The 25,527-nt window shown below is 42.0% G+C and overlaps 1 protein-coding gene across 5 annotated transcripts in view; it reads left to right on the top strand.

The window, feature by feature from the left end:
* Positions 1-25,527, top strand: part of AMPH (amphiphysin) — a 145,758-nt gene that overhangs the window by 86,125 nt on the left and 34,106 nt on the right. For 3 of the 5 annotated variants that reach the window (XM_040472997.1, XM_040472998.1, XM_040472996.1), the window contains 6 exons: positions 7,374-7,490; positions 11,115-11,138; positions 14,287-14,310; positions 14,594-15,115; positions 17,106-17,138; positions 23,236-23,292. In XM_040472997.1, the coding sequence (XP_040328931.1) occupies positions 7,374-7,490; positions 11,115-11,138; positions 14,287-14,310; positions 14,594-15,115; positions 17,106-17,138; positions 23,236-23,292 (777 nt within the window). The remainder of the gene's footprint in view (positions 1-7,373; positions 7,491-11,114; positions 11,139-14,286; positions 14,311-14,593; positions 15,116-17,105; positions 17,139-23,235; positions 23,293-25,527) is intronic. The other 2 variants (XM_040473001.1, XM_040472999.1) reach the window with 1 other exon arrangement.

The raw sequence follows: 25,527 nt of genomic DNA, 5'->3' as shown, positions 1-25,527 counted from the left end.
CATCCTCGCCGACATCTTTTGTTGCCTGAATTGTTAATGTTAGCCATTCTGACAGGTGTGAGGTGGTATCTCATTGTGGTTTTGATTTGTATTTCCCTGATGATGAGTGATGTGGAGCATTTTTTCATGTGTCGGTTGGCCATCTGAATGTCTTCTTTGGAGAAGTGTCTATGTCTTTTGCCCATTTCTTCACTGGATTATTTGTTTTTTGGGTGTTGAGTTTGATAAGTTCTTTGTAGATTTTGGATACTAACCCTTTATCTGATATGTCATTTGCAAATATCTTCTCCCATTCTGTCGGTTGCCTTTTAGTTTTGCTGATTGTTTCCTTTGCTGTGCAGAAGCTTTTTATTTTGATGAGGTCCCAGGAGTTCATTTTTGCTTTTGTTTCCCTTGCCTCTGGAGACATGTTGAGTAAGAAGTTGGTGCGGGCAAGATCAGAGAGGTTTTTGCCTGCTTTCTCCTCGAGGATTTTGATGGTTTCCTGTCTTACATTGAGGTCTTTCATCCATTTTGAGTTTATTTTTGTGTATGGTTTAAGAAAGTGGTCTAGGTTCATCCTTCTGCATGTTCCTATCCAGTTTTCCCAGCACCACTTGCAGAAGAGACTGTCTTTATTCCATTGGATATTCTTTCCTGCTTTGTCAAAGATTAGTTGGCCATATGTTTGTGGGTCCATTTCTGGGTTCTCTGTTCTATTCCATTGATCTGTCTGTTCTTGTGCCAGTACCATACTGTGTTGATGATTACAGCTTTATAGTATAGCTTGAAGTCTGGGATTGTGATACCTCCTGCTTTGGTTTTCTTTTTCAAGATTGCTTTGGCTATTCGGGGTCTTTTCTGGTTCCATGCAAATTTTAGGATTGTTTGTTCTAGCTCTGTGAAGAACGTTGGTGTTACTTTGATAGGGATTGTGTTGAATATGTAGATTGCTTTGGGTAGTATTGACATTTTAACAATATTTGTTCTTCCTATCCAGGAGCATGGAATCTTTTTCCATTTCTTTGTCGTCTTCTTCAACTTCTTTCATAAGCTTTCTATAGTTTTCAGTGTATAGATTTTTCACCTCTTTGGTTAGATTTATTCCTAGGTATTTTATCATTTTGGTGCAACTGTAAATGGGATCGATTCCTTGATTTCTCTTTCTGTCGCTTCATTGTTGGTGTATAGGAATGCAACCAATTTCTGTGTGTTGATTTTATATCTTGCAACTTTGCTGAATCATGTATCAGTTCTAGCAGTTTTTTGGTGGAATCTTTTGGGTTTTCCACGTGGAGTATCATGTCATCTGTGAAGAATGAAAGTTTGACCTCCTCCTGGACAATTTGGATGCCTTTTATTTTTTTGTGTTGTCTGATTGAAGAGGCTAAGACTTCCAATATTATGTTGAGTAACAGTGGCGAGAGTGGACATCCCTGTCTTGTTCCTGACCTTAGGGGGAAAGCTCTCAGTTTTTCCCCATTGAGGATGATATTAGCGTTGGGTTGTTCATATATGGCTTTTATGATCTCGAGGTATGCTCCTTCTGTCCCTACTTTCTTGAGGGTTTTTATCAAGAAACGTATTTTGTCAAATGCTTTCTCTGCATCTATTGAGAGGATCATATGGTTCTTGTCCTTTCTTTTATTGATGTGATGAATCACATTAATTGTTTTGCAGATATTGAACCAGCCCTGCATCCCAGGTATAAATCCTACTTGGTCATGGTGAATAATTTTAATGTATTGTTGGATCCGGTTGGCTAATATCTTGTTGAGGATTTTTGCATCCATGTTCATCAGGGAAATTGGTCTGTAGTTCTCCTTTTTAGTGGGGTCTCTCTGGTCTTGGAATCAAGATAATGCTGGCTTCATAGAAAGAGTTTGGAAGTTTTCCTTCCATTTCTACTTTTTGGAACAGTTTCAAGAGAATAGGTGTTAACTCTTCCTTAATTGTTTGGTAGAATACCCCTGGAAAGCCATCTGGTCCTGGACTCTTGTTTTTTGGCAGATTTTTTTATTACTAATTTGATTTCCTTACTGGTTATGGGTCTGTTCAAATTTTCTATTTCTTCCTGTTTCAGTTTGGGTAGTGTATATGTTTCTAGGTTTTCCTTCTTTTCTTATATAGGGATTCAGTGCTATAAATTTTCCCCAAATCCTATTACAGCAGCATCTCACAAATTTTGGTATGTTGTCTTTATATTTTTTATTTTTATTTATTTTTTTAAAGTTCAGTTTTATTTGGGGTGCCTGGGTTGCTCAGTTGGTTAAACATCTGACTTTGGCTCAGGTCATGATCCCACGGTTCGTGAGTTCAAGCCCTACATTGGGCTCTGTGGTGTGACAATGCAGAGCCTGCTTGGGATATTCTTTCTCTCTGCCCCTGTCCTCTCTCTCTCACTCTCTCTCTCTCTCTCTCTCTCTCTCTCTCCCTTTCTCTAAATAAATAAACTTAAAAAAATAATAAAGTTCACTTTTATTTACTTTGAGAGAGAGATAGAAAGCAAGTGGTGGTTCAGAGAGAAAGGGAGCCAGAATCCCAAGCAGGCTGCCGTCAGTGCAGAGCCTGATGCAGGCCTCAAACTCATGAACCGTGAGATCATGACCTGAACTGAAGTCAAGAGTCAGTGCTTAAGCCACCCAGGTGCACCTGTTGTCTTTATTTTCATTCAACTCAAACTGCTTTCTAATTTCCACGTTGATTTCTTCTTTCTTCTGGTGTTTTTCTTTTCATTTCTTTCATTGAGTTATTTAGAATGTTATTTTTGTCCACATATTTGTGGATTTTTCTAGAGATAATTCTCTTACTGATTTGAAACTTGATTCCATTGTCGTCAGCATACTTTGTATGACTTGGATGTTTTTTAAGTTTATTGAGACCGGTCTTAAGTTTATTGAGACCTGTTTAATAGAACAGCGTCTGTTATGTTCTGTGTTTGACATGCACTTGAAAAGAATTTGTATCGTGCTGCCGTATGGAGTGTTTTATAAGTGTAAATCAGGTCAAATTGGGTCTTGGTGTTTTCTGTATTTTCTATAACCTTGCTGATTTTCTCTCTATTTCTTTCAGTTGTTGAAAGAGGGCTGTTGAAATCTTCCCTACAAAATTGTGCATTTTAAAATTTCTTGATGCTGTGTTTTTGGTTCTTGCTTCATGTATCTTGATACTTTCTGATTGAATCCATAAATGTTTAGAATTAACACCTTTTTACATTAGGAAATGACCTCCTTTATCCATAATAATGTTCTCTTATTTGCAGTCTGCTTTGTTTGACATTAATATAACTGTTCCAGCTGTCTTTTGGTTAGGTTGGCATAATATATCTTTTTTCTTCCTTTTACTTTCAACTTGTTTGTGCCTCTGTATTTGAAATCTGTTTCTTATAGGCAGTATCTAGTTGAGTCTTGCTTTTTTAATCTAATCTGATAACCTCTGCATTTCATTAAACTGTTTAGGCCATTTTCATTCAAGGTAGTTATTCATATGGTGACGTTTCAATCTGGCACCTTGATATTTTTTTTTTTCTATTGAGCCATCTGTTTTAACCCTTTTTCCTCTTTTTTCTGTTTTCTTTTAGATTAATTGATTATTTTTATTACTCTCTTATTTCTTTTGTTTATTAGTGATAACTTGTTTTGGTATTTTAGTGGTTGCTTTAGGGCTTAAAGTACATGTTTTAATTTATTAAAAAGTCTGCCCTCAAATAGTGGTATATTTCAGGTCTAGCATAAGAATCCCATAATTGTATACTTACATTTCCCCCTCTTCTGGTTTTGTACTGTTTTGTCTGTTTTGTCAAATAGAATTTATTTTTTAACGTAAAGTCACTTCATGTTACTTTGTGATTATCTTTGCTTAAGCAGTCAGTTATCTTTTAAGGAGATTTAAATAATGACTAAAGTCATGTATACTTACCTACATAGTTATCATTTCTCATTCCTTTGGAGCCTATCATTCCTTTGTGTACATCCATACTTCCATCTAGATCCGTATTTCCATGTAGCATCATTTCATGCCTGAAAAATGTCTTTTCACATTAGTTGTGTTGATTGGATGGTGATGGGTTCTTTCTGCTTTTGTATATGAAAAAATAGTCACCTCATTTTTTCTCTCTTTTTTAAAAAATTTTTATTTATTTTTGGAAGACAGAATGTGAGCGGGGAAGGGCAGAGAGAGAAGGAGACAGAATCCAAAGCAGGCTCCAGGCTCTGAACTGTCAGCACAGAACCTGATGCGGGGCTCATACTCACAGACAGTGACATCTGACCTGAGCCGAAGTTGGATGCTTAACCGACCGAGCCACCCAAGTGCCCCACATTTTTCGTCTTTTTTTTATATTTTCGGAGCACTTGTGTGGCTCAGTCTGTTAAGTGTCAGACTCTTGATTTTGGCTCAGGTCATGAAATCGTGGTTTGTGAGTTCAAGCCCCATGTCGGGCTCTGTGCTGACAGTGTGGAAACTCCTTGGGATTCTTTCTCTCCCTCTCTCTCTGCCCCTTCCCCTGCTTGTGCTCTCTCTCAAATAAATATTTAAAAATGAAAACATAAAAATATTTTCAAGGGGCACAGAATTCTAAGTTTCTCTCTGTACTTCAAAGATACTGCCTCAGCATCTTTTTGCTTGCATTAATTCTGGTGCTAAAAAATGCTATTATTCTTAGGTTGTCCCTGTGTTCAGTAACATGTCTTACCCTGCCCCCTCCCCCCCCGCCCCGGCCACTTGTAAGAATTCCTCTTTAACACCGCTTTTGAGGAATTTAGTTATGGTGGGTCCAGGTGTGTTCCCTGTGGCTCCCATCCTCCTTGACCAGTGGTTCCCCGAAGCTTGTACGTTGCACAGTGAGTGGCAAGAATACAAAAAAGCAAGTCACCCACACAAACATTTCAAGCCTTCATTTGTGTGACATTTACTAACACCCATTGACTAAAGCATGACAGATGGTCAACCCCAAGTCAAGGAATAAGGCAGTAAACTCCATCTGTAGGGAGGCCATGGCAAGACTAGGCATAGGATTATGGTCAAATTGTCTACCTAGAGTGGAAGAAGTTCAGTACTTCGGTTATAAACTTAGATGTCCCTAGCAGAAGACACTTCCTGAAGATTATTATCACTGGTAAGATCTTCCCTTTGGGTATTTTCCCCCTGTGGTTTACACATGTAGTCTCTTTTCTTAGGATCACATTCTGGGTCTAGACTTTTAATGGGAACACGGTACTTAAGCTCTGGCTTCTAAAAGTTTACGAATGTCGACACCACATCAGATCTGCTCTAATGGTGACTCAGGTATAAGGAATGAGAGGAGTTTTCTTTTGTTACGTTAAGGGACGTGACATGTTAACGTGTTTCAACATGTTAATGACAGGGTTGTCATTTTATAAAGGAATGCTGTATCAGCAGGCAACTCCTTTTTTTGCTCTTTTTGTAGTTCTGTCAAACTGCTGTTTGATATGAGTGCCTTAAGGGGTAACCCGCAAGAATTAAGGGTGCAAAACCAAATAGAAATGGAGTCTGAAGTAGCCAGCTGCACCTTTTGAAGACCACCACACTGGTATACAGTCTCATGCCACTTGTCATCCTTGAGCTCTACATTTCCATTCGAGCTTTCATAAGGGGCCCCATTAGGCTCAGAGAGGATTAATGGACAGATTCGTTTGGGCTCACGTTTTAAGAAGAACTTAAAGACTGTCCAGAATTCCTCTGCAGATCCCCATGGTGCCTGTTTGAGAGATGTGGGCCCAGGTCTCAGCAGCAGCCTGGAATAGCACTGGGGTCCAAGGCCTCTGGCTGTTGCAGTCCTGCCTCGGCTGCATTGCATCTGAGGGACCCAGGACAACAGCCCATTCTCCTTATCCCCAGATGGAGGAATGATGCCATTTACCCCTTGGTTTTTGTAAGGATTAGACCGTGCGGGCAAAATGAAGTCTGGGGGATCTAGGAAGGTCATTCTTTGAAGGCAATAATAGTGTTGTAGCGTTGTATCATTAGACTGCAGTGAAGTGCCCTAACCTGAGTTAATATTTATATGCACGAAGCTCTCAGAGCAGTGCCTAGCACATTCTAAGTCAATGGAAGTGTTCACAAAATTTTAGACCTATAACTTGTACCAATACAAATGTTGGCAAAAAACAAAACCCATGCAGATTTTGAATAGGGGCCAAAGGAATCAGTTGATGGTTTTGTGATTGTAATTTTTAAAGCAAGAAGGATTAGCCTTGTGAAATTTTAAACGTGCAAATTTTAAATGCTGCAAAATAGGTAGCCCAGGACCAATCGTGTGGTATTTAAGCAGATCTCCTTCTATAGTGAGTGTGGATATACTAAAAACAATTATCTCTTATGCCCCAAAGCTATTCATACAGCTCTATATATTTTTAAGTTTTATGTCTATGATCAATATTAATTAAAAGAACTCTTGTTCTTTAAAAGCTTTCTCTGAACATTCCTATTCTTTTGTGCTTCATCCATGGTTGTGACCTTTGAGTTTCTAGAGTACAGATGGTCAAAACTGAAGCTTCTATCAAACACCAAACACACATTACTTGATTCTGTGGAAACTGACCCAGTTCTGTTCACCGTGATTGTTTATGGGGGCTTTATTCCAGCTCTAACCCTTACTGCGTAACTTAAGCCAAGGCTAGGCTAACTTTAAGCCGTGTTATTTTTGTTTTGTATCATGAGACCACAATAAATGAATAAATATTAATGTTCAGTATTATAAATGTGTCGCTATTATAGCAGGACTTTTATCCTGTGTCTTATTTGGCTTACCTGTTTCTAATCAAGGAATGTTATTTTATGGCAAATGTTGGGGGATGTGGTTCACTCCCTCGCTCTTTCTCTTTCACCTTCCCTCCCTCATACTTACAGTGGAGACCGACAGTAATATGGATGAAGAGTGGTTCATGTGATGACTACATCAAAGGATAGGGTCTCTCTGAGGGGATGAGGCAGGTGGAGGTAGTCAGGGTAGATGGCATCCCTTCCTTTTTACTCACGAGCTTCGCAGGGGACCTCACAGCCATGGGCTATGGTGATGGGTCCCAGCCGTGGCCTATTGTATCTGTCTGGTCGTCCGTAATTCTTGACCTGAGATTGCTAAACTAGCAGAGGAGAGTCCTTGGATCTTGATGGCATCAGGATATACCTCTTAGACATTCTCTTTGTTGGCTGGATTCGGAGCTGGACGAAGGACAGAAACCAAAACCTGGGTCGCATTCCTACGCACCTTAGGTTCCAGTTGGCCACAGTCGGTTATTTCCCCCTTCATCACATTTCGCGAGTGACTCTAGGTAAACTATCAGAGCATGCTTTGGGGATATTCAGTGATGTTAGAGGATTACACGGGGATTATATCATAAAGTCTCATATTCTGTCTTGTTCTCCTTTAACAGAATGAAGTCCCCGAGGTGAAGAAAGAGGAGACATTGTTGGATCTGGACTTCGACCCTTTCAAGCCTGAGGTGACACCTGCAGGTTCTGCTGGAGTGACCCACTCACCCATGTCGCAGGTATCCGATGGCGGCTTTGATGTTTGGAGATGACGTTTTCGTGAACTTCAAGGGCAGCAGATGCCTTTCAGACCGCTCTCCATTTCAAGTGACTATTTACTTTTCTTTTGGGTTGACAAACATTTTCTAATGGAAGGAAGGGTAGAAAGAAGACCTTATCCATATCTATCATTCCAAACCTCCTCCTCCCATTCCCTCTCTCTCTCCCCATAGAGCTGGGATAACCATACATCCCAAACTGGAATGTATGGTTGCCCAGGAATCCCTTGTCTCAGAGTAATTGTATCATTAGTATCATTTTACACTCAGACCGTTCAGACTTCGATGATACATTTCATGACTTCTCTAAATGAAGCTCTTTCTCTTGGCCCTGGACTTAACCTTCTCACTGTTTCCTCTACGTTCCTTCTCCATGCTTTGGAGATTAAAGCACGTTAGACATAGCCTCGAAATCGTGCCCCAACGGAAATGTTTTCCAGTCTTGGTCACTTTGAACTTGATGACATTGTCTTCCTCCACATTGCAGAAGCTTCCCCTATGGAATCTGGGCTATGGCTTGATGCGGAGCTGGCCTCCCGTACCCAGCTTCCCTTGCTCATCATCATCATCATCCTCAACCTTTCCTCACTTCACTAGTGATGGCCACAGCGTTCTCCAGCAGAAAGGCCCAGGAGCGGGGCGCTCTAATGGCTTGTGGATGATTCTTCTGCAGTAGACTTCCTTCATGATTGTCTGTGCCCATGAAAGGAAGTTAACTCAAAATCTGTCTAAGCAGAAATTGTTTGTATCAGTATTTTTGATGTGCTTGGGGCCTCACATTTGAATTTGGGCAAATCCAAAGGTGGCTGGGATATACTTCCTGTGAACTAAGAAAGGTGTATTATAAACTGAGACCTGGCTCAATCTTTTAGTCTTGAAGCCTTCGTGATACCTTACCGTAAACCACTGTCAGCTCAGTATGAACCTCAATAAATAAAGCCTCTCTTCAATCCATGCTTTATTCCAGAATGTGATCGCATTTCTGAAGGCCTCCTTGTTGTAATACAGGAACAATACAAATCTGAGATGTCGGTAAAGCAGGTAATTAAGCAGATCAAATACGAGCCTTTGAAGATATTTTGCAAAAAAATGGGTCTCTTAGATAAATGTTTCAGAAAGTTCTATTAAATCCCTTTTAGGAGACTCATGGTAGGCATTACAATATTAAAGGCTCCAGGAAGTCCTGCAATTAAAAAACCGTTTAGACTTGTTTAACTTAGAGATTCCCAAATGTGTTTGACCACAGAAATCTGTTTGAATGAAAGTTTCTTCACATTCCCTTGAATGTTCTCTAAAACATACTTTGGGGAATGCCACCATAGTGATTATCAGCAAGCTTGAGGGTTCTGCCTTGGGGGCCCAGCAAAGCAGAAGATGAATGTACATATCATTCAGAATACTTCCGCGAAAGAGCTTTCTCACTGTGTAGACTTCTTTGTCTACAGGACTTCTCTGCCTCACACTCCAGCGTTCACTGCTCTAGTGGCAGAAGGCAGGTTTCTACAGTGAATGTTGTCGTGATCAGTGGATGAGATCCCACAGCATGTCTATCTGCGAGTTGGATCAAGAGAGAAACCTCTTTTATATCAATCCATGATTAAAAAATTCCACAAATCATGGAACTTTGTGTGGATTTAGGACTAAGAGACTCTTTCATAATTAGAAAAAAAAATGACCGAGGGACGCTTGGTTGGCTCAGTCGGCTAAGCGTCTGATTTTGGTTCAGGTCATGATCTCATGGTTCGTGGGTTCGAGCTCCGTGTCCGGCTCTGTGCTGCCCGCTCGGGGCCTGGAGCCTGCTTCGGATTCTGTCTCCCTCTCTCTGCCCCTCCCCCACTTACACTCTCTCTCTCTCTACCCCTCAAAAATAAACAAACTTAAGAAAGGTTTTTTTAAATGACCTTGATTAAATCTTCACAAGTCTTTCTTCTGAAGAAAATGCATCACCGCAGTTAGAAAAAGCTGTGTGTGCCCCGTGTCCTCCCTCAGGCCAGGTAATAAACCGCCCCGGCTGCCCAGTGGCTCTAATTGAGTCACCTCACTGCAGAGTCATCCTGTGAGCCGGCTCTAATCACATCTCTTCTCCAAGAACAGTCTTAGGCTGAGAGAGCAAAAAAGCACAGAGCCATTAGATTTGTGCGGGCCTTCTTTCCCCTTCGCTCAGAATGATCTCGCTTAACCATCGCTTGACCCCACGCTTTAAATGGATGTTCTTGCTGCTGGCAGAACAGCTCACTTTGCGATCTCCACGGTGTCCGCACGAGTTAACGCGTCCTTTCGTGATCCTGAGGACTGATAAACAAGACGTTTCACTTTGCCGCCTTCCTTTGGAGAAAATCCCCCACGCCATCTGCATGAGGCAGGGATATGGGGTAGCTTTTAGGAGCTGTGATTCCTAAGAGGCTGGGAAGCAAGAAAACACAAAACATGTTAGATGCAGAAGGAGTACACATACAAATAACTGGGGCTTTCCATGCAACCGTTCTGCTCTCCTTTCTTAAGTCCTTCAACAGGTGGGACCTAACCCAGAGAGCCGCCAGGCTGCACAGAGACGCAGGGCGGCTGGGGTGATACAGCCCAGGGGGGGCGGGCTCTCTCAGAACCACAGGACCCCTGTCCTGTAGTACTGAATCCCAGTGAGACATCTGTGACCCCATCTGGAAACCCCCATGTTCTTAGTTTGGGCGTGCCAGGCTCTCCAATTTGCCACTCATTTAGAGATCAAAACAAGTGCATAAACAAGGATCTGATTCTAGTCACAAAGACAAAGGCAGAAGAGGGTGTGGCATTAGCAGCAATTCTCAATCACAAAGGAGATGAGAGAGGTCTCCCTCACTTTCCCAAACACATGGGCGGAAGTCACTTGAACCATCTGGATTTGCTCCCCAGGATCAATGAGCTTTATAATTAAAATGCCAGTAGTAAGCATATTCATCCATTATGTCTTAGCAGGCACCCTGCTGATTTGCATGATTATTAATTGAGCTGTGTTATCATCTAATTCAGCATATTGAAGAACTACCTTTCTGGGGTTCATTGACCATCAAACTGGTCATAATTCATCCTCTTGAATTTGGAGGGTGGGGGGAGAGGAAGCAGTAGCAATGATTAGATCTGTATTTCCTCAAAGATGTGAGAAACTAAAATCTGGACACCTTGTACTTCATTTTAAGTGTGTGTGTGTGTGTGTGTGTGTGTGTGTGTGAAGTAAACACATTCATCATGTTTCAGATACAGTTTTTACTCCTACAGTGAAAAGCAGATTGACTGGTCTCCTGTGGTTTATTGTAGTAGCCACAAGGCACATTTGACTATTCCAATTTAAATACAATCAAAGTATATAAATTTTAAATTTTGGTTCTCTTACACTAGCACCTCTCAAGCGCTTAATAGTACCTGTGACTGGTGGCTACCACCTTGGACAGCGCAGATACGGAACACTCTCATCACCAAAGCAAGTTCTGTTGAACAGTGCTGTACTAAATATTTCAAAAATGTTTTATTTTCAGAACTTCCATCACGTCAGTATTTTTTTACATGCTTGGGATTTGTATACTAACCATATTTTTGTTTGTTTGCTTTCAGACATTGCCCTGGGACCTATGGACGGTAAGAGTATGGAGAACTCATATTTTGATGTATCTGGAGCCCTAGAAATTTGGAAACCTTATTATATTTTAATTAATTTGTGATGAGAAGAAGACCTAACATTTTTTTTAAGTTTATTTTTTTATTTTGAGAGAGAGAGGGAGAACACAAGCAGGAGAGGGGTAGCGAAGAGGAGAGAGAATCCCAAGCAGGCTCCACACTGTCCATGCAGAGCCGACGTGGGGCTCCGTCTCACGAAGCCTGAGATCATGACCTGAACCCAAATCAAGAATCAGACATTCAACCAACTGAGCCCCCCAGGGGCCCTGAAGACCTAGACATTTTTTAATGGTAATGTAGCCCCCTAGAACCATAATCAGCTCCCTGGTGGTTCCAAGCATTACCAGCACCTAGAAACAGTGGCATGGAAAAGAGTGTCATTGTTCCAGACTCCTAGATAAGCAAGAATCTGTGGTGTTGTGCCTTTTTATGCTTCTTCCCGTGGTTATTGGCCACAGGAAATGTTGCGGTTGAGGACGTGCACCTTTTTTATTGCTTTTAAGTAGAATAGAAGAAAATGTGGCTGAGCAAACGTAAGGGACATGCTACTCTGCACCGGGACCCAGTTTCTCACTATTATTTTCAGTAATAATGAAGCTTCGTCAACAAGATCTTGGGCTTTAGAGCCAGACGGCCCTGGATTTGAATCAAGACTCTACCTCTTACAGCAATAGGACTTCGGGCGACTTATGAATTTCTCTCGGCCTCAGTTTTTCTCCAGGCTAAAATAAGGGCAATGTCATCTACCTCAGAGGGCCACGTGAGGATCAAATAGTTGATATTTATAGTGTTTAGCCCCACATCTGGTCCATAGCAATAAAAGGTAGCTATTACTGGTAATGGTATGTATTCAGCTAATCTGATGGGCAAAGAGGGGCACTTCCAGAAGTTAGAGTTGGGAAAAAAGACACAAATGGAACTTCGTGGTGGCGGCATCTGTGCTGGGGAATTAGGAGGGTGGCCATACTCACATGAAGCTTTGTATCCCTGAGGAATAAGGCCTTTGTCTGCCCTATATTGGAAAAGTTCTGGTCACATGGTCTTCAGAGCTCAACTTGGGTTTCGTGTTTTTTTTCTTTTTTATGTTTTTAAAGTTTATTTTTGAGAGAGAGAGAGAGAGACAGAGTGTGAGCAGGGGAGGGGCAGAGAGAGAGGGAGAGGGAGAGGGAAACAAAGAATCTGAAGCAGGCTGCAGACTCTGAGCTGTCAGCACAGAGCCTGACGTGGGGCTTGAACTCTGAACTGGGAGATCATGACCTGAGCTGAAGTCGGACACCCTAACCGACTGAGCCACCCAGGCGCCTGGTGTGTTTTTCTTCTTTTTTAGTGAGACAGCGGTAGGAAAGTTTGCTAGATCTTGGTGTTCATGGGTCTAGTCTTCTGAAGTGACATTGCTACTCTCTTCCCCTAAGACAGAAAGTTGACTGCCCCCTTCCCTTCCACAGGAGCGGGTTTATACCGCCCTACTTCGGATCCTTAAAGCATCCTGGAAAGCTCTCAAGAGAAGAGCTAAAAAATGTTGACTGAAAACATCTTTAAAAATTTTTTTTCAACGTTTTTTATTTATTTTTGGGACAGAGAGAGACAGAGCATGAACGGGGGAGGGGCAGAGAGAGAGGGAGACACAGAATTGGAAACAGGCTCCAGGCTCTGAGCCATCAGCCCAGAGCCCGACGCGGGGCTCGAACTCCCGGACCGCGAGATCGTGACCTGGCTGAAGTCGGACGCCTAACCGACTGCGCCACCCAGGCGCCCCTGAAAACATCTTTTATAGTGAGCTGGCTTTGCTCGTGTAATCACAAAAAGGGATATGTGCACTGCCGTTCAGGACATTTGAATTCTAGCCACAACTCCATGGTGATTTTCTTGAAGATCAAGAGGACAGTGCCCATGTTTTACTGTTGCAGTATTTCACATCTTCAGTTGGAGTTATAATACATTTTTCCTTCCTCTCCAGGAAGGGTGTGGTGAGGGTGAAGGTATCATCTAGGGGGAGCACTGATTATTTCAGAGGATAAACCTGCTAAGAAAAGTAGTGATGACCGGGGTGCCTGGGAGGCTCAGTCAGTTGAGTGTCCGACTTCAGCTAAGGTCATGATCTCACAGCTCGTGAGTTTGAGCCCCATGTCGGGCTCTGTGCTGACAGCTTCGGATTCTGTGTCTCCTCCTCTCTCTGCCCCTCCCCTGTTTGCGTGCGTGCTCTCTCTCTCTCAAAAATTTTTTTTTAAACATTTTTTTTTCAACGTTTATTTATTTTTGGGACAGAGAGAGACAGAGCATGAACGGGGGAGGGGCAGAGAGAGAGGGAGACACAGAATCGGAAACAGGCTCCAGGCTCTGAGCCATCAGCCCAGAGCCTGACGCGGGGCTCGAACTCACGGACCGCGAGATCGTGACCTGGCTGAAGTCGGACGCTTAACCGACTGCGCCACCCAGGCGCCCCTCAAAATTTTTTTAAATTAAAAAAAAAAGAAAGATGGTGATGGCGACACTGCAGAACAGTAGCTCCCTGGCCATAATTGCTGGCATTCCTTGCTCCCCTCAACCCCTTAGTGTCGTCTGTGTGCAGACCAGGCTTCTAGTTCGCGGGTGGGGGCGGGGAGGACATGAGGACAATCGCCCAGGCAGTCAGAGCGGTTAGTACCAGACCATCTTCCCCCTGCCTCAGAGGCAGAACCCAGTGTGGGGGGAGTTTGGGGGAAGATCTGTTCTGTTACTGTGACCGAGCATGTGATGTGTGTACTCTTGTGGGTGCTAGAGAGTGATCTTATTCTCGTGTTCTTGAGTTTGCTTCTTTATTTGAAAACTTCACAGTTCAGAGTCCTGCTAAAGCAGAAGTCCTGTAATAGCCACGAGGCCTCCTTGCCGACTAGAAAATGACAGAGGCTTTCTTCGGGTTTCAACTGTGTCATCTTAAACAGTATTGCAACAAAACTCACCCCTAGCACAAAACAAATTATAAAAGTTGATCTCAAACCAGTAAAAGCCACAGCTTTCAGGAGAATGTTGACTCTGGACAGCATGGGATGTTAAGGTGCTAAGGAATTTTCTTCTTTTGCCTTATTATTATTATTACTACTGATTATTATTATTCTTTTTACTCATGCAGACAAGCACTGATTTGGTACAACCGGTAGGTAAATATCCAGGATATTCTGGATTTCTTTTTATATTTACTATGCCTTGTATATGTGGATATTATCTAGAATGATCTTGTTTTTTTCCTCCATGGCATTGCTAGTTGCAGATGTAACCTTAACCATTTGATTTTAATTTTAATTTAAATACTCCCTACTTTTGTTTAACTGGCGCTACCCTACTGAAGAGCTTTGCATTTCTCATCAAATCCTGCCATGGTCTATTTTATCTTATGTTTGTTTGTTTTTTTTTCCTTTGCTATTCTGCATACTCTAAAGACTGACTCTTCAAAAAGCCTTTCCCTGTGTAACCTGATCATGGAGGAAACTCCAGACAGTGGGTTGGCCGAAGAAATTCAAAGATCTCAAATTGACCTAGGTGCATTTATTTGGGGCCCTGATGCTAGTACAGAGAGTGTCAGCCAGGAAATTACCCAAGGTGGGTCTCAGGAAGACTCTTCATGTCTGTCTGAAGCAGAGCAGGACATGAGATTGTCCACTGGAATTCTTCCTTCCGCTGACTGGCACACTGTAGCTGACCAGGGCGAGCTTGTTGTGGGGCCAGCCCCTCCGGGTGGAAGTGAACAGCTGTACCCAAAGCCCATGCCTGAGGCTGAATTTGCCACAGCTGCTTATATGGAGATGGAGCGGCCTCATGACTTATCTGACTCAGAGATGGCAGCCACAGAAACTGGTGGCCCGGTCGAAGAAAGTCCAGAAGATGTTGAACAGTCAGAAGAAGAGGAAGAGAAACAGAAGATCGAAGATTCTCTGTGGGCAGGTGTGGAGACATATGAAAAGGTAGACACTGGACCTATTGATCTCAAGGCCCTAGAAGGTACAGAGGAATTTGAAGAGAAAATATGGGAAAGTGCAGGAAACAGGCTAGTAGATCTCCTTAAGACAACAGGAAAGCCAGACCAGGAGACCTTAGAAATCAGTAAAGAGGAAGTGAGCATCGATCTAAGAGCTAGTTGTCGGGAAAGTGAAAATACCAGTGCAAAGAATTCTGATACAACTGATGCGTTAGAAAAAGACCTGGAAAGAGTAGCTACGGCCGCTGAATTTGGTGACCGAAACCAAGGGCTAGATGAGGGGCGTCCAGTAGTAATCAATAATTGTGAAATTATAGAAGGCTCTGGAGCTAACCCTGCCCATCACGCAGATGTCTTATATCTGCATCTCCAGACTGATTCTGTATCTAATATTGAAAATGCCAGTCCTGAGGGATGGGATTTAGCTAGAAGAGACATAAGGAAAAATTCAATAGGTCCTCCTAACCACGGTGTAAAACATCACTCAGGACGAGGCAGTGCAGATGCAGAAGAAATTCAGCAGGAGGCTGTGTTACCTACTCCTGGCGTTGGCAGGGATGAACATCAGTCTGTTGTTTCCTCAGTAAACCATGAAGTGGCAGCTCAGTCTAGGACAGACCTTAATTATTCTCTGGGAGCTAATGCAAACCGAAGAGATTGGTGTTTGTGTAAGGCAGAGTTCTCGTTAATAGAGGGGTCTGAAAGTACAGTGACTGGGTACTGTAGTCCTACCATTAACTTACCAAGTATTGTGAAAACAGACTCTTGGGCAACAGATCCAGGTCAAATCTGGCAGCCACGCTTGGATTCAGCAGTGAATAATATGGATATATTGGAATTCTCTGGTATACCAGATGGCCAAGCAAGTGGCTTTGCCAATTGGTTCGATTCCATTAACCACTGGCCTATCAGAGATGTGGGAGGCTTAGATAATTCCTGGGAACATTTAGGTACAATTGAAGGCAAGAGAGGGCTGGAGGTGGACTCACCGGCAGATGTGGTGGGGGGATACGCCATTGCTAAGTGCTGGGAACAAAGCCGAGACATGGCTAGACCGTTGGTTCTGGGAACCTCCCGCAATGCTAGCACCGACAGTCCCGCTAGTCCCCAAGACAGTGACCTCAGCAACTCAGATTTATCCGAAGATGAAATTGCTAACCAGAGATATGGATTGTTGTACCAAGAAATAGAGCCTGATAAAGAAGAGGTACTTACCCTCGTATGTAGTATAGACTAGCCAAAGACTTCTGTAGGTTCTGTTTTTCCTAATGTTTCCCACCTATTTCATTCTCCATCACTGTCTTCTCTGACGCCTGCCTCATCTCCTTGAAATCTGTGCAAACCAAACACAAATAGGTTGACCAAAAAAAAAAAAAAAAAAAATTTACAAAAAGCAGAATGGTTGTGTTGGGAACTAATGAGTCTATGTACCATCCCGTTTATTGTGTTTATTCCGCTTTCCTTTTTACTGTTCAACTGCTACAAATATGTAGAACAGACTAATTTACTATTCCTAAAATGATTCTACTCCAGTAAGAACACATGCAGTGTTTCCACCCAGGGCCCCCAGAAACTATAGAATCTCCCAAAAGCCATTCATTCAAATGATGTCTTAGAGAAGTCCTAAGAATGCAGATGGATTCTATCAGTGGCCTAAAAAAGAAGCTCACTGACTTTCCTCTGGAATCATCTTCTCATTACTGAGAAAGTGGGCTTTGATTAACATTGAGCCATACACCAGCAATAATTGTAAGAAGGATCTTTTTCTTTCTTTCTTTTTTTTTTTTTTTTTGGTCAGCCTATTTAAAATAATACACTTTGGTCTTTTGCATTTCCTAAACACTGTCGTGCACAGCAGCCTTTTGTATTATTTTAAAATGTGTGCTGGTCTTTACTTTCCAACTTGTCTGACGGACATTTGCTGATCTCACAAAAATGATACAAAGTAACGTACTCTGATTTCCCTTTCTGTTTAGGCTTCCGGTGGTACATTTAATGGATTCACCCAGGTAAGAGATCGGTTTGCTTGCACAACCCATCTGTTGAGAATGAGTGGCCTCAGTGTCACTTGAGTAACATAACGTTTAAGCGCATCGGGGCAGTCTTGACCCTGTCACTTGCAAGTTTGGTAACGGAAGCAGCAATGGTGGCAATATCGTAGGGTTGTGGTGAAGAGTCCATGAAATATGCAACCAGCACACTTTGCCCGGTAGCCCGGCACATACTAAGTACCTCCTGACTGTCCTAGCTACTGACATTGTTAGCCAACCACAGAATTACGCTGATTCCTCTACTAGAAATTAGAGGTTGTCCTGATCCGAGAGATCCACTAGATTCAGCTGTCGGAAAAGAAGAGAGAGGATTGTTTTGAACTAATGGGATGGGTCTTCAGAAAACAGAAATGGTTTTTAGGAGCCTCCTTACGCAGAATCATACACAGCCTTACCTGTGAAATGAGAAAGTTCCACTCAGACCCACATCCGAATGCAGGTACACACAAACACTAAGGGAGATGATAATGCATCTCTTCCGTCTGCCTGAAACTCTTTAAAAGGTCAGGTCAGGAGAATTGTTACTCATTTCTCTCTCTCTTTTTTTTTTTTTTTTTTTTTTGAATTTGTGTGCTTAGCAGTTATAAATGCACGTCATTTAAAGAGCAACAAAATTGTATAATAGTGTTTTATATAGAAAGTTCAGACCATCCACACCTCCTCCATTTCTGATGATTTCTTAGAGGTAAATACTTCAACTCTTTTTACCAGGTTCTCTGATCTCAGCCACAGGTGTACGCATAACTGTCTTATAATGCTACTTTGTGGTTCCTAAATCATTATCTATCTTCTGTTATCTATCAACTCCTCTCTGGAAGGTGCGGACTTACCATGCCTGCAGATAACCCCCCACCCCCATGGCTCACCCCTCCTTCTCCCTCCTGCCCTCTCTCTCCCTGCTGTAGTCCCACCAAAGCCATCCAGCCAATCTCTGGTAATAGTAATAGTACGATGATACAAATGCTGTCAGCGCCCCAGCCATGAAGTTTCCGTTTACTTTTATGCCAGCCTTTTGTTCTCCTTTGAGGAAATAATTGCAGGCTCTTACTTGTTTGCTTGTTGGTTTGTTTGCTTAGTTTTTTAGGTACATCTCACTAATTCAGTCCCATACTCTGTAGTTCTGTGAATCTCCCCTCCTTTTTTGTTGGCAAACATTAAGCATTCAGTCGGTTTCATCTTCCCGAAGAATTTGCTCGTCTCTCTTTCTGGACTGCTCCGTCTGAACTGGGTTCCCTCTGGCTACACCTGCTGCCCCAGCTGTTCCCCAGGCTCTTCTGGTATGTCTGACCTGGGACTGGCCTTCACCTCTTTCTTATGTCAGGCCTCTCTTTCTGGACACCAATCTGCCTCCTTTGTGGTTTAATCCCACATGCTAGAACATGTCCTCATCCACAAATTAAAGCACATCCTCCAGTAGGCTTTCTAAGAAAAGTATGCATGAGGGGTGCCTGGGTGGCGCAGTCGGTTAAGCGTCCGACTTCAGCCAGGTCACGATCTCGCGGTCCGTGAGTTCGAGCCCCGCGTCGGGCTCTGGGCTGATGGCTCAGAGCCTGGAGCCTGTTTCCGATTCTGTGTCTCCCTCTCTCTCTGCCCCTCCCCCGTTCATGCTCTGTCTCTCTCTGTCCCAAAAATAAATAAAAAACGTTGAAAAAAAAATTAAAAAAAAAAAAAAAGAAAAGTATGCATGAGAAATATGTATTGGTGACCTTATACATCTGAAAATGTCTGTATCTATGTACAAAATGGTCTGTTAGATTGGATATTTCATTAGGATATAATATTTTCCGTTAGAATTTTGAAGTCATTCCTCCATTTTCTCCACCTCCTAGTATTGCCACTGAGAGACTGTTGTTTTGATTCTTTTTAAAAAAAATTTATCTTAGATTTAGTAAAATTATCATGACAACTCCATGCTAATTTTTAGAATAAACAATTTTCTGACAGAACTATTTCACAAACAGAAACTTTACTTCATGTTTGACTTTTATAGCGAGATCACAGAGTCTTTTTATTTCCCTCAAGAATAGGTTTTGAGGGGCGCCTCGGTGGCTTAGTCGGGTTAAGTGTCCTACTTGGGCTCAGGTGATGATCGCATGGCTCGTGAGTTTGAGCCCTGCATCAGACTCTGTGCTGACAGAGCCTGGAGCCTCCTTCAGATTCTGTGTCTCCCTCTCTCTCTGCCCCTCCCGTGCTCGTTCGCTTGCTCTCTCTCAAAAATAAATATTCTTTAAAAATTAAAAAAATAAATTTTTAATTAATATTTGAGGATTTTGTCAGTTTTCCCAGGGGCCTTTCTTTTTTATAATTTTTTTTGACATTTATTTATTATTGAGAGGCAGAGAGACACAGAGTGTGAGCAGGGGAGGGGGCAGACACAGGGGCAGACACAGAATCTGAAGCAGGCTCCCAGCTCTGAGCTGTCAGCACAGAGCCCGATGCGGGGCTGGAAGTCACAAACTGCGAGATCACAACCGGAGCCGAAGTCGGTTGCCTAACCAACTGAGACCCCCAGGTGCCCCACCTAGGGGCCTTTCTTAATCTTAGTTATTTATAGCTTCTCAGCCTTTTGGCTAAGATCAAGTGTTGAATAGTTATTTAAATTGTATTCTCCTTCCAAGTATCTATTATGTTGTTCTCCTTGTATTGACCCGTTCTTCATGTATTGGCTGGTCTTTAATTGGGCATCACCATTAATTGTGTAATACTGTAATAGTTCGCCAACATCATTTTCATCTACTACTAGAAATTCTGTAGCTTATTTCAGAACTTTAATTTTAATTTGCAGGCAATTTGTATTTGTGTAGAGACTGAACCATTAAAAACTATTGGGAAATGATTGATATTAGTCCTAGGTTTTATTTTAATTCCAATTTAGTAAACATACAGTCTTACGTTAGTTTCACGTGAACAGATAGAGGTGGTCTGTGTATTTACAATGGGATATTTCCGAGCCATAAAAAGGAATGAAATCTTGGCCATTTGCAAAAGTGAAATAAGGCGGCCAGAGAAAGACAGATACCATATGATTTCCCTCATATGTGGAATTTAAGAACTAAAACAAATGAGCAAAAGAATTAAAAAAGAGAAAGAGAAAGGCAAACCAAGAATCAGACTCTTAACTGTAGAGAACGCACTGGTCCTTACCAGAGGGGAGGTGGGCAGGGGGACGGGGGCAACAGGTGATGGGAATTAAGGAGTGCACCTGTTTGTGGTGAGAGCGGGGTGATGTCTGGAAGCGTTGAATCATTATATTGTTATTTTGATTTTTGGTATTTTTAAGAAAACTTCTCTCTCTCTCTCTCTCTCTCTCTCTCTCTCTCTCTCCTTCTTTCTTTCTCTTTCTGCCCCCTTCGATACCACTCTTTCTCTCTGGAAGTTTGTAGCATCTCTTTTTTACCCCACTTTTCTGAAATTTTACAGTGATATTCTGTGGTCTCAGTCTATTTTCATGCATTGTACTAAGGCCCTATTAATCTAAAAATCTATGTCTGTTTTTAATTGGAGATTTTTTTTTTTTTACCTTCCTCATGGTTTCTCTTCTGTTTTGGTTGTTCTCTCATTCTGTCGTATTCTCTTTTCCATATGTTCCTCACCTAGTCTTCTGATCATTGTTTTCCTTGCTGTTTCTTTTTCTTGATCATCTTTCTCTTCTTTCCAGCTCTTTTAACAAGTTGTTTTTACTCTTTTTTTAAATTTCCAGGAACTCTTTCATTTTTATAGGATGCTTTTTAATAGCATCATCCTCATGTCATGAATACACTTCTATTATATCTCTGAAACTATTAATAAACATGATCGTTTTTGAAGGTTTTTTTTCCCACCTGCAAAGTCTTTATTTCTTCCATTTGCTTTTTTTTTTTTAACTATTCAGTTTTTTCCTTTAATATGTGAGACTTTTCCTAAATGTCTGGTGATCTTGGCTATCTACTCCCATTTAAGAGTGAGATAGTAAAAAGCTGTCAGGGAACTTGTACCGGTAGGTAGAGTTCTCTGACTATAGGTGTTGTTCTGGAACTTTCTGGCTCATTTTTCCTGTTGAGGAGCCCCTGATGTGAAATTCTTCAGGCATTTATTTTTCTTGGGCTGGTTAAACTTCCAGCTCTCTGTCTCATGTCTGGCAGGTATAATGGGAGGTGACTGGGAAAGAAGTTGGGGGTGGGGAGTGGAGTCCCCACTCTCAGTATTTATTATTCCTAAGATGTCTGTGTGTTCCCTAGTCCAGAGACCCTCTGTTTCAGCCTCTGCAAAAATGTCAAGTCTTGTGTTGGAGTGAAGGATATCACTTGGTTTGCAGATCGATGAAAGGATCTTGAGGTCCAGTCACTTTTTAGTAGACTTCCAGCCAGCTCCCCACCTTTAGCACCACCCAGCTTCTACTTCCCTTGGTACCCACATTTCTAAATCTTTTGTAAAAAAAAAATTTTAATGTTCATTTATTTCTGAGAGAGAGAGATAGGCAGACAGACAGACAGAGCAAGAATGGGGAGGGACAGAGGGAGAAGGAGATACAGAATCCAAATCAGGCTCCAGGCTCTGAGCTGTCAGCACAGAGCCCCACGAAATGTCATGAAATGAGAGATCTTGACCTGAGCCGAAGTCGGAGGCTTAACTGACTGAGCCACCCAGGTGCCCCCCTCCCCTGCCCCTTGTCTCTAATTCTTGATCCTTTAGGAATGCTGAGTAATAAACCAGGTTGCTTTTTTGGCATTTCTTACATCACCTTAGGATACAGATTTTTTCTGGGTCTGCCAACTTCCTTGTCCATTTGTCTGCTTTTCAGTTTCAAAATTTTGTTGCTCTTATCTTTCTTCTCATGCTTTTTATGCTCAGGGATTTATGCCTTTTTAAATTTGCTTTATGAAATTCCCTTTATGGTTTAGATTGCATTCTGGAGGTAACAGAGGTAACTGCCTCGATTCGACATCTTTAACCAAGTGTCACTATCTCAGCTTTTCTGTTGGGAACCTTTTCTGTAGGTACTTTTTTTTGTCTTCAACTGGTCAGATTAACCAGGAAAGACTTTTCCAGTCTTCCATCTGCTGGTTATAAACCTGGCTACCAGCATAAGGAGAGGTGAATATTGTCTTAGAGATCACTGTTCCCTTAGATTTATTCCAGCTTGATTTTTTAGGTCAATGAATACATGGTATGAAATGTTTAAGTTTTGGTTCAATATTAGCCCATAGAGGTCATACTTAGGTAACAGTGTAAGATTGAATTTCCAACATTTAAAAAAGTGTGAACATACAGCTTAGAGCGACTGAACTCTTTTTTTTTCCTCCTTTTTTAGTGTTTTATTTATTTTTAAGAGAGAGAGCATGAGCGGGGGAGGGTCAGAGAGAGAGGGGGACAGACTGCGCTGAAAGCTTCGGTGCTGACAGCAGCGAGCCCGGTGTGTGGCTGGATCACGACCTGAGTTGAAGTTGGATACTCAACTGACTGAGCCACCCGAGCGCCCCTTCGAGTTGTTAAATTCTAATTCAGTGTAGATGTCCAGAAGATAAGCTGCAGAACAGAAATGTTCCTGAAATCACTGCCCGCTTTTAAATGATTCTATATTATTGTATAGTATCATGCTAACCTACATTTATGACATCTATGTTTAGAACATCTACTGTTAAAATTACTTTCGCATTACCTGCTCTTCTGATTTAAAATAAAAGGAGGGGCGCCTGGGTGGCGCAGTTGGTTAAGCGTCCGACTTCAGCCAGGTCACGATCTCGCGATCCGTGAGTTCGAGCCCCGCGTCGGGCTCTGGGCTGATGGCTCAGAGCCTGGAGCCTGTTTCTGATTCTGTGTCTCCCTCTCTCTCTGCCCCTCCCCCGTTCATGCTCTGTCTCTCTCTGTCCCAAAAATAAATAAACATTGAAAAAAAATTTTTTTTAAATAAAATAAAAGGAGACTGTTAAAAAAAACTTTATAATATGTTTATGGATACAATTGATGGAAGCTAATTTAAATGATATCTTTGTCTTTTTTTTTTTTTTTTTTTTTTTTTAGCAAGTTAGCTGGAACCTTCATAATTTTTCCTCTTTTATTTTCTCCCCAATTTCAGCCCCAGGACACTTCATTGTTCACCATGCAGACAGACCAGAGCATGATCTGTAACTTGGTAAGTTAACTTTGGTGTGCATTTTGGGGAAGCTGTTACTTCCTGCTGAATGTTCTAGGGTCGATCATTCTAGGTTATCTAGAGCTTGAATATCCAGAATGTGGTTTCTACAGCCCTTTCTTTTCTGGAAGATAGGAATGAAGGCTTCTGAAAAATCTCATGGTGTCTTTGATGTTGGTTGCTTCTATTTATAAAGGCACAGTGATCCCAACAAAACACAAAAGTCTCCTAGTTAATGGGCTTCCGTGGAAATCCATCAATGGCGTGGATGTTTCTGCCTGCATGTAACTTACTCCACAGGATTGAAAGTGAAATAGCTTTGAGAATTCATGCTCCAAAATAGATCTTTCCTTCTTCTTGAGCCGGAAGCGACCTCATTTCTCATCTCTCATCTCCTCCCTCCATTTTGTGAGTTGTAGAAAGTCGTGCATAGTAGAGATAGGATCCTTACGTTGCTGCCAGAGGACGTAGGAAAAAGGCTTAGCTCGGAATCACTCCTCTTGGTGTTAGAGGAGATCCCTCCAAGATTGTTGTTGCAGTTGTCATGGGAAACCCTTTCCCCAGCAGCTTCCTAGTGAAGTGAAGTTGCATGAAGAAGCCTTGAGTGATGTCACTGGTGAACTTGGCAGTGGTACACTACAGAGGACGGGGCGCTGTGAGAATTCGTTCACAAGGGTTATTTGTAGCTCACTGGTTTTCCCGTGGGAACGGTATGTAGTTATCCCAGCTCCTGGCTTTCGCACTGGACGCTGAGAATTGGATTTACGTAGAATAAATTTTTCTTTTTAGATGATTTCACTTCTAAGTAAGGAATTCTGTTCTGGGAGGTTTGTCTTTTTTATTTATTTATTTTTATTTTTTATTTATTTATTTTCTTAGTTTTATTTTTTTTTTTTAATTTACATCCAAATTAGTTAGCATCTAGTGCAATAATGATTTCAGGAGTAGATTCCTTACTGCCCCTTGCCCATGTAGCCCATCCCCCCTCCCACACCCCTTCCAGCAACCCTCTGTTTGTTCTCCACCTTTAAGAGTCTCTTCTGTTTTCTCCCCCTCCCTGTTTTTATATTATTTTTGTTTCCCTTCCCTTATGTTCATCTGTTTTGTCTCTTAAAGTCCTCATATGAGTGAAGTCATATGATATTTGTCTTTCTCTGACTGACTCATTTCACTTAGCATAATACCCTCCAGTTCCATCCACGTAGTTGCAAATGGCAAGATTTCATTCTTTTTGACTGCCGAGTAATGCTCCATTGTATATATATATACCACATCTACTTTATCCATTCATCCATCGATGGACATTTGGGCTCTTTCCATACTTTGGCTATTGTTTCCATACTTTGGCTATAAACGTGGGGGTGCATGTGTCCCTTCGAAACAGCATACCTGTATCCCGTGGATAAATGCCTAGTAGTACAATTGGTGGGTCGTAGGGTGGTTCTGTTTTTAATTTTTTGAGGAGCCTCCAGAGTGGCTGTTTTCCAGAGTGGCTGCACCAGTGTGCATTCCCACCAACAATGCAAAAGAGATGGGAGGTTTGTCTTAAAGGTTACTTCGATATTTCTCAAAGGCCAGGACGTCTGGAATGCCATGTCTGTAGATTGTCATACTTTTTGCCTTTTGGGTAACCAGGTGAGAGGTGGAGCTGTGTGGCTTGCAAATAAAGATTTAAGTACTTAAAATGCAAATTATGTAGGTGCTGATAATGGAGCCAGAGGGACTTATGTGTCATATTCATTGGTGATTTTCAGCCTGAGTGATGGAGTAAGGGTTATACTAATGCTGGAAGATGAGACTGTTAATTATTGGTTGTGAATGGGTCAAGAAAAATGGAGAAATACTGGAATAAAAAGAAAGGCAGTGGGTCATAATTAAACTCACACCTATTACTTTGATGCAGAAGTCCGGACATAGAATCCCATGGTTTTTAAGTTTCTCAAAAACATCTTCATACTGCCCACAGCTCGCTATAGAAGCTTCCATTTCTTGCTCTTCCCTTCTCTTGATATGTATTCTCTGAAGCATACATCTCGCACCTTCTCTCCATTGGGACTCTTAGCTTTGTCATGGCCAGCACTGCAGAAGCTTCTAACGTTGGCTGGGCCATGTGAGGAACTCGGAAATCCTAGCAAACCCACTTCTCCTGCTGAGTTGTGGTTATATAGGATCTTCCCAGGAGCAGGACAGTTTCCCAACATTTGGTTCATTGACTGGTCTGAGCAAGGTGAAGGC

Source organism: Herpailurus yagouaroundi, unplaced genomic scaffold (genome assembly GCF_014898765.1).
Source record: "Herpailurus yagouaroundi ecotype Mexico unplaced genomic scaffold, PumYag 100, whole genome shotgun sequence".
In the NCBI taxonomy this organism is placed as follows: Eukaryota; Metazoa; Chordata; class Mammalia; order Carnivora; family Felidae; genus Herpailurus; species Herpailurus yagouaroundi.
Note: the sequence above shows the minus strand (reverse complement) of the source record. Positions and strands in the feature narration are given on the sequence as shown.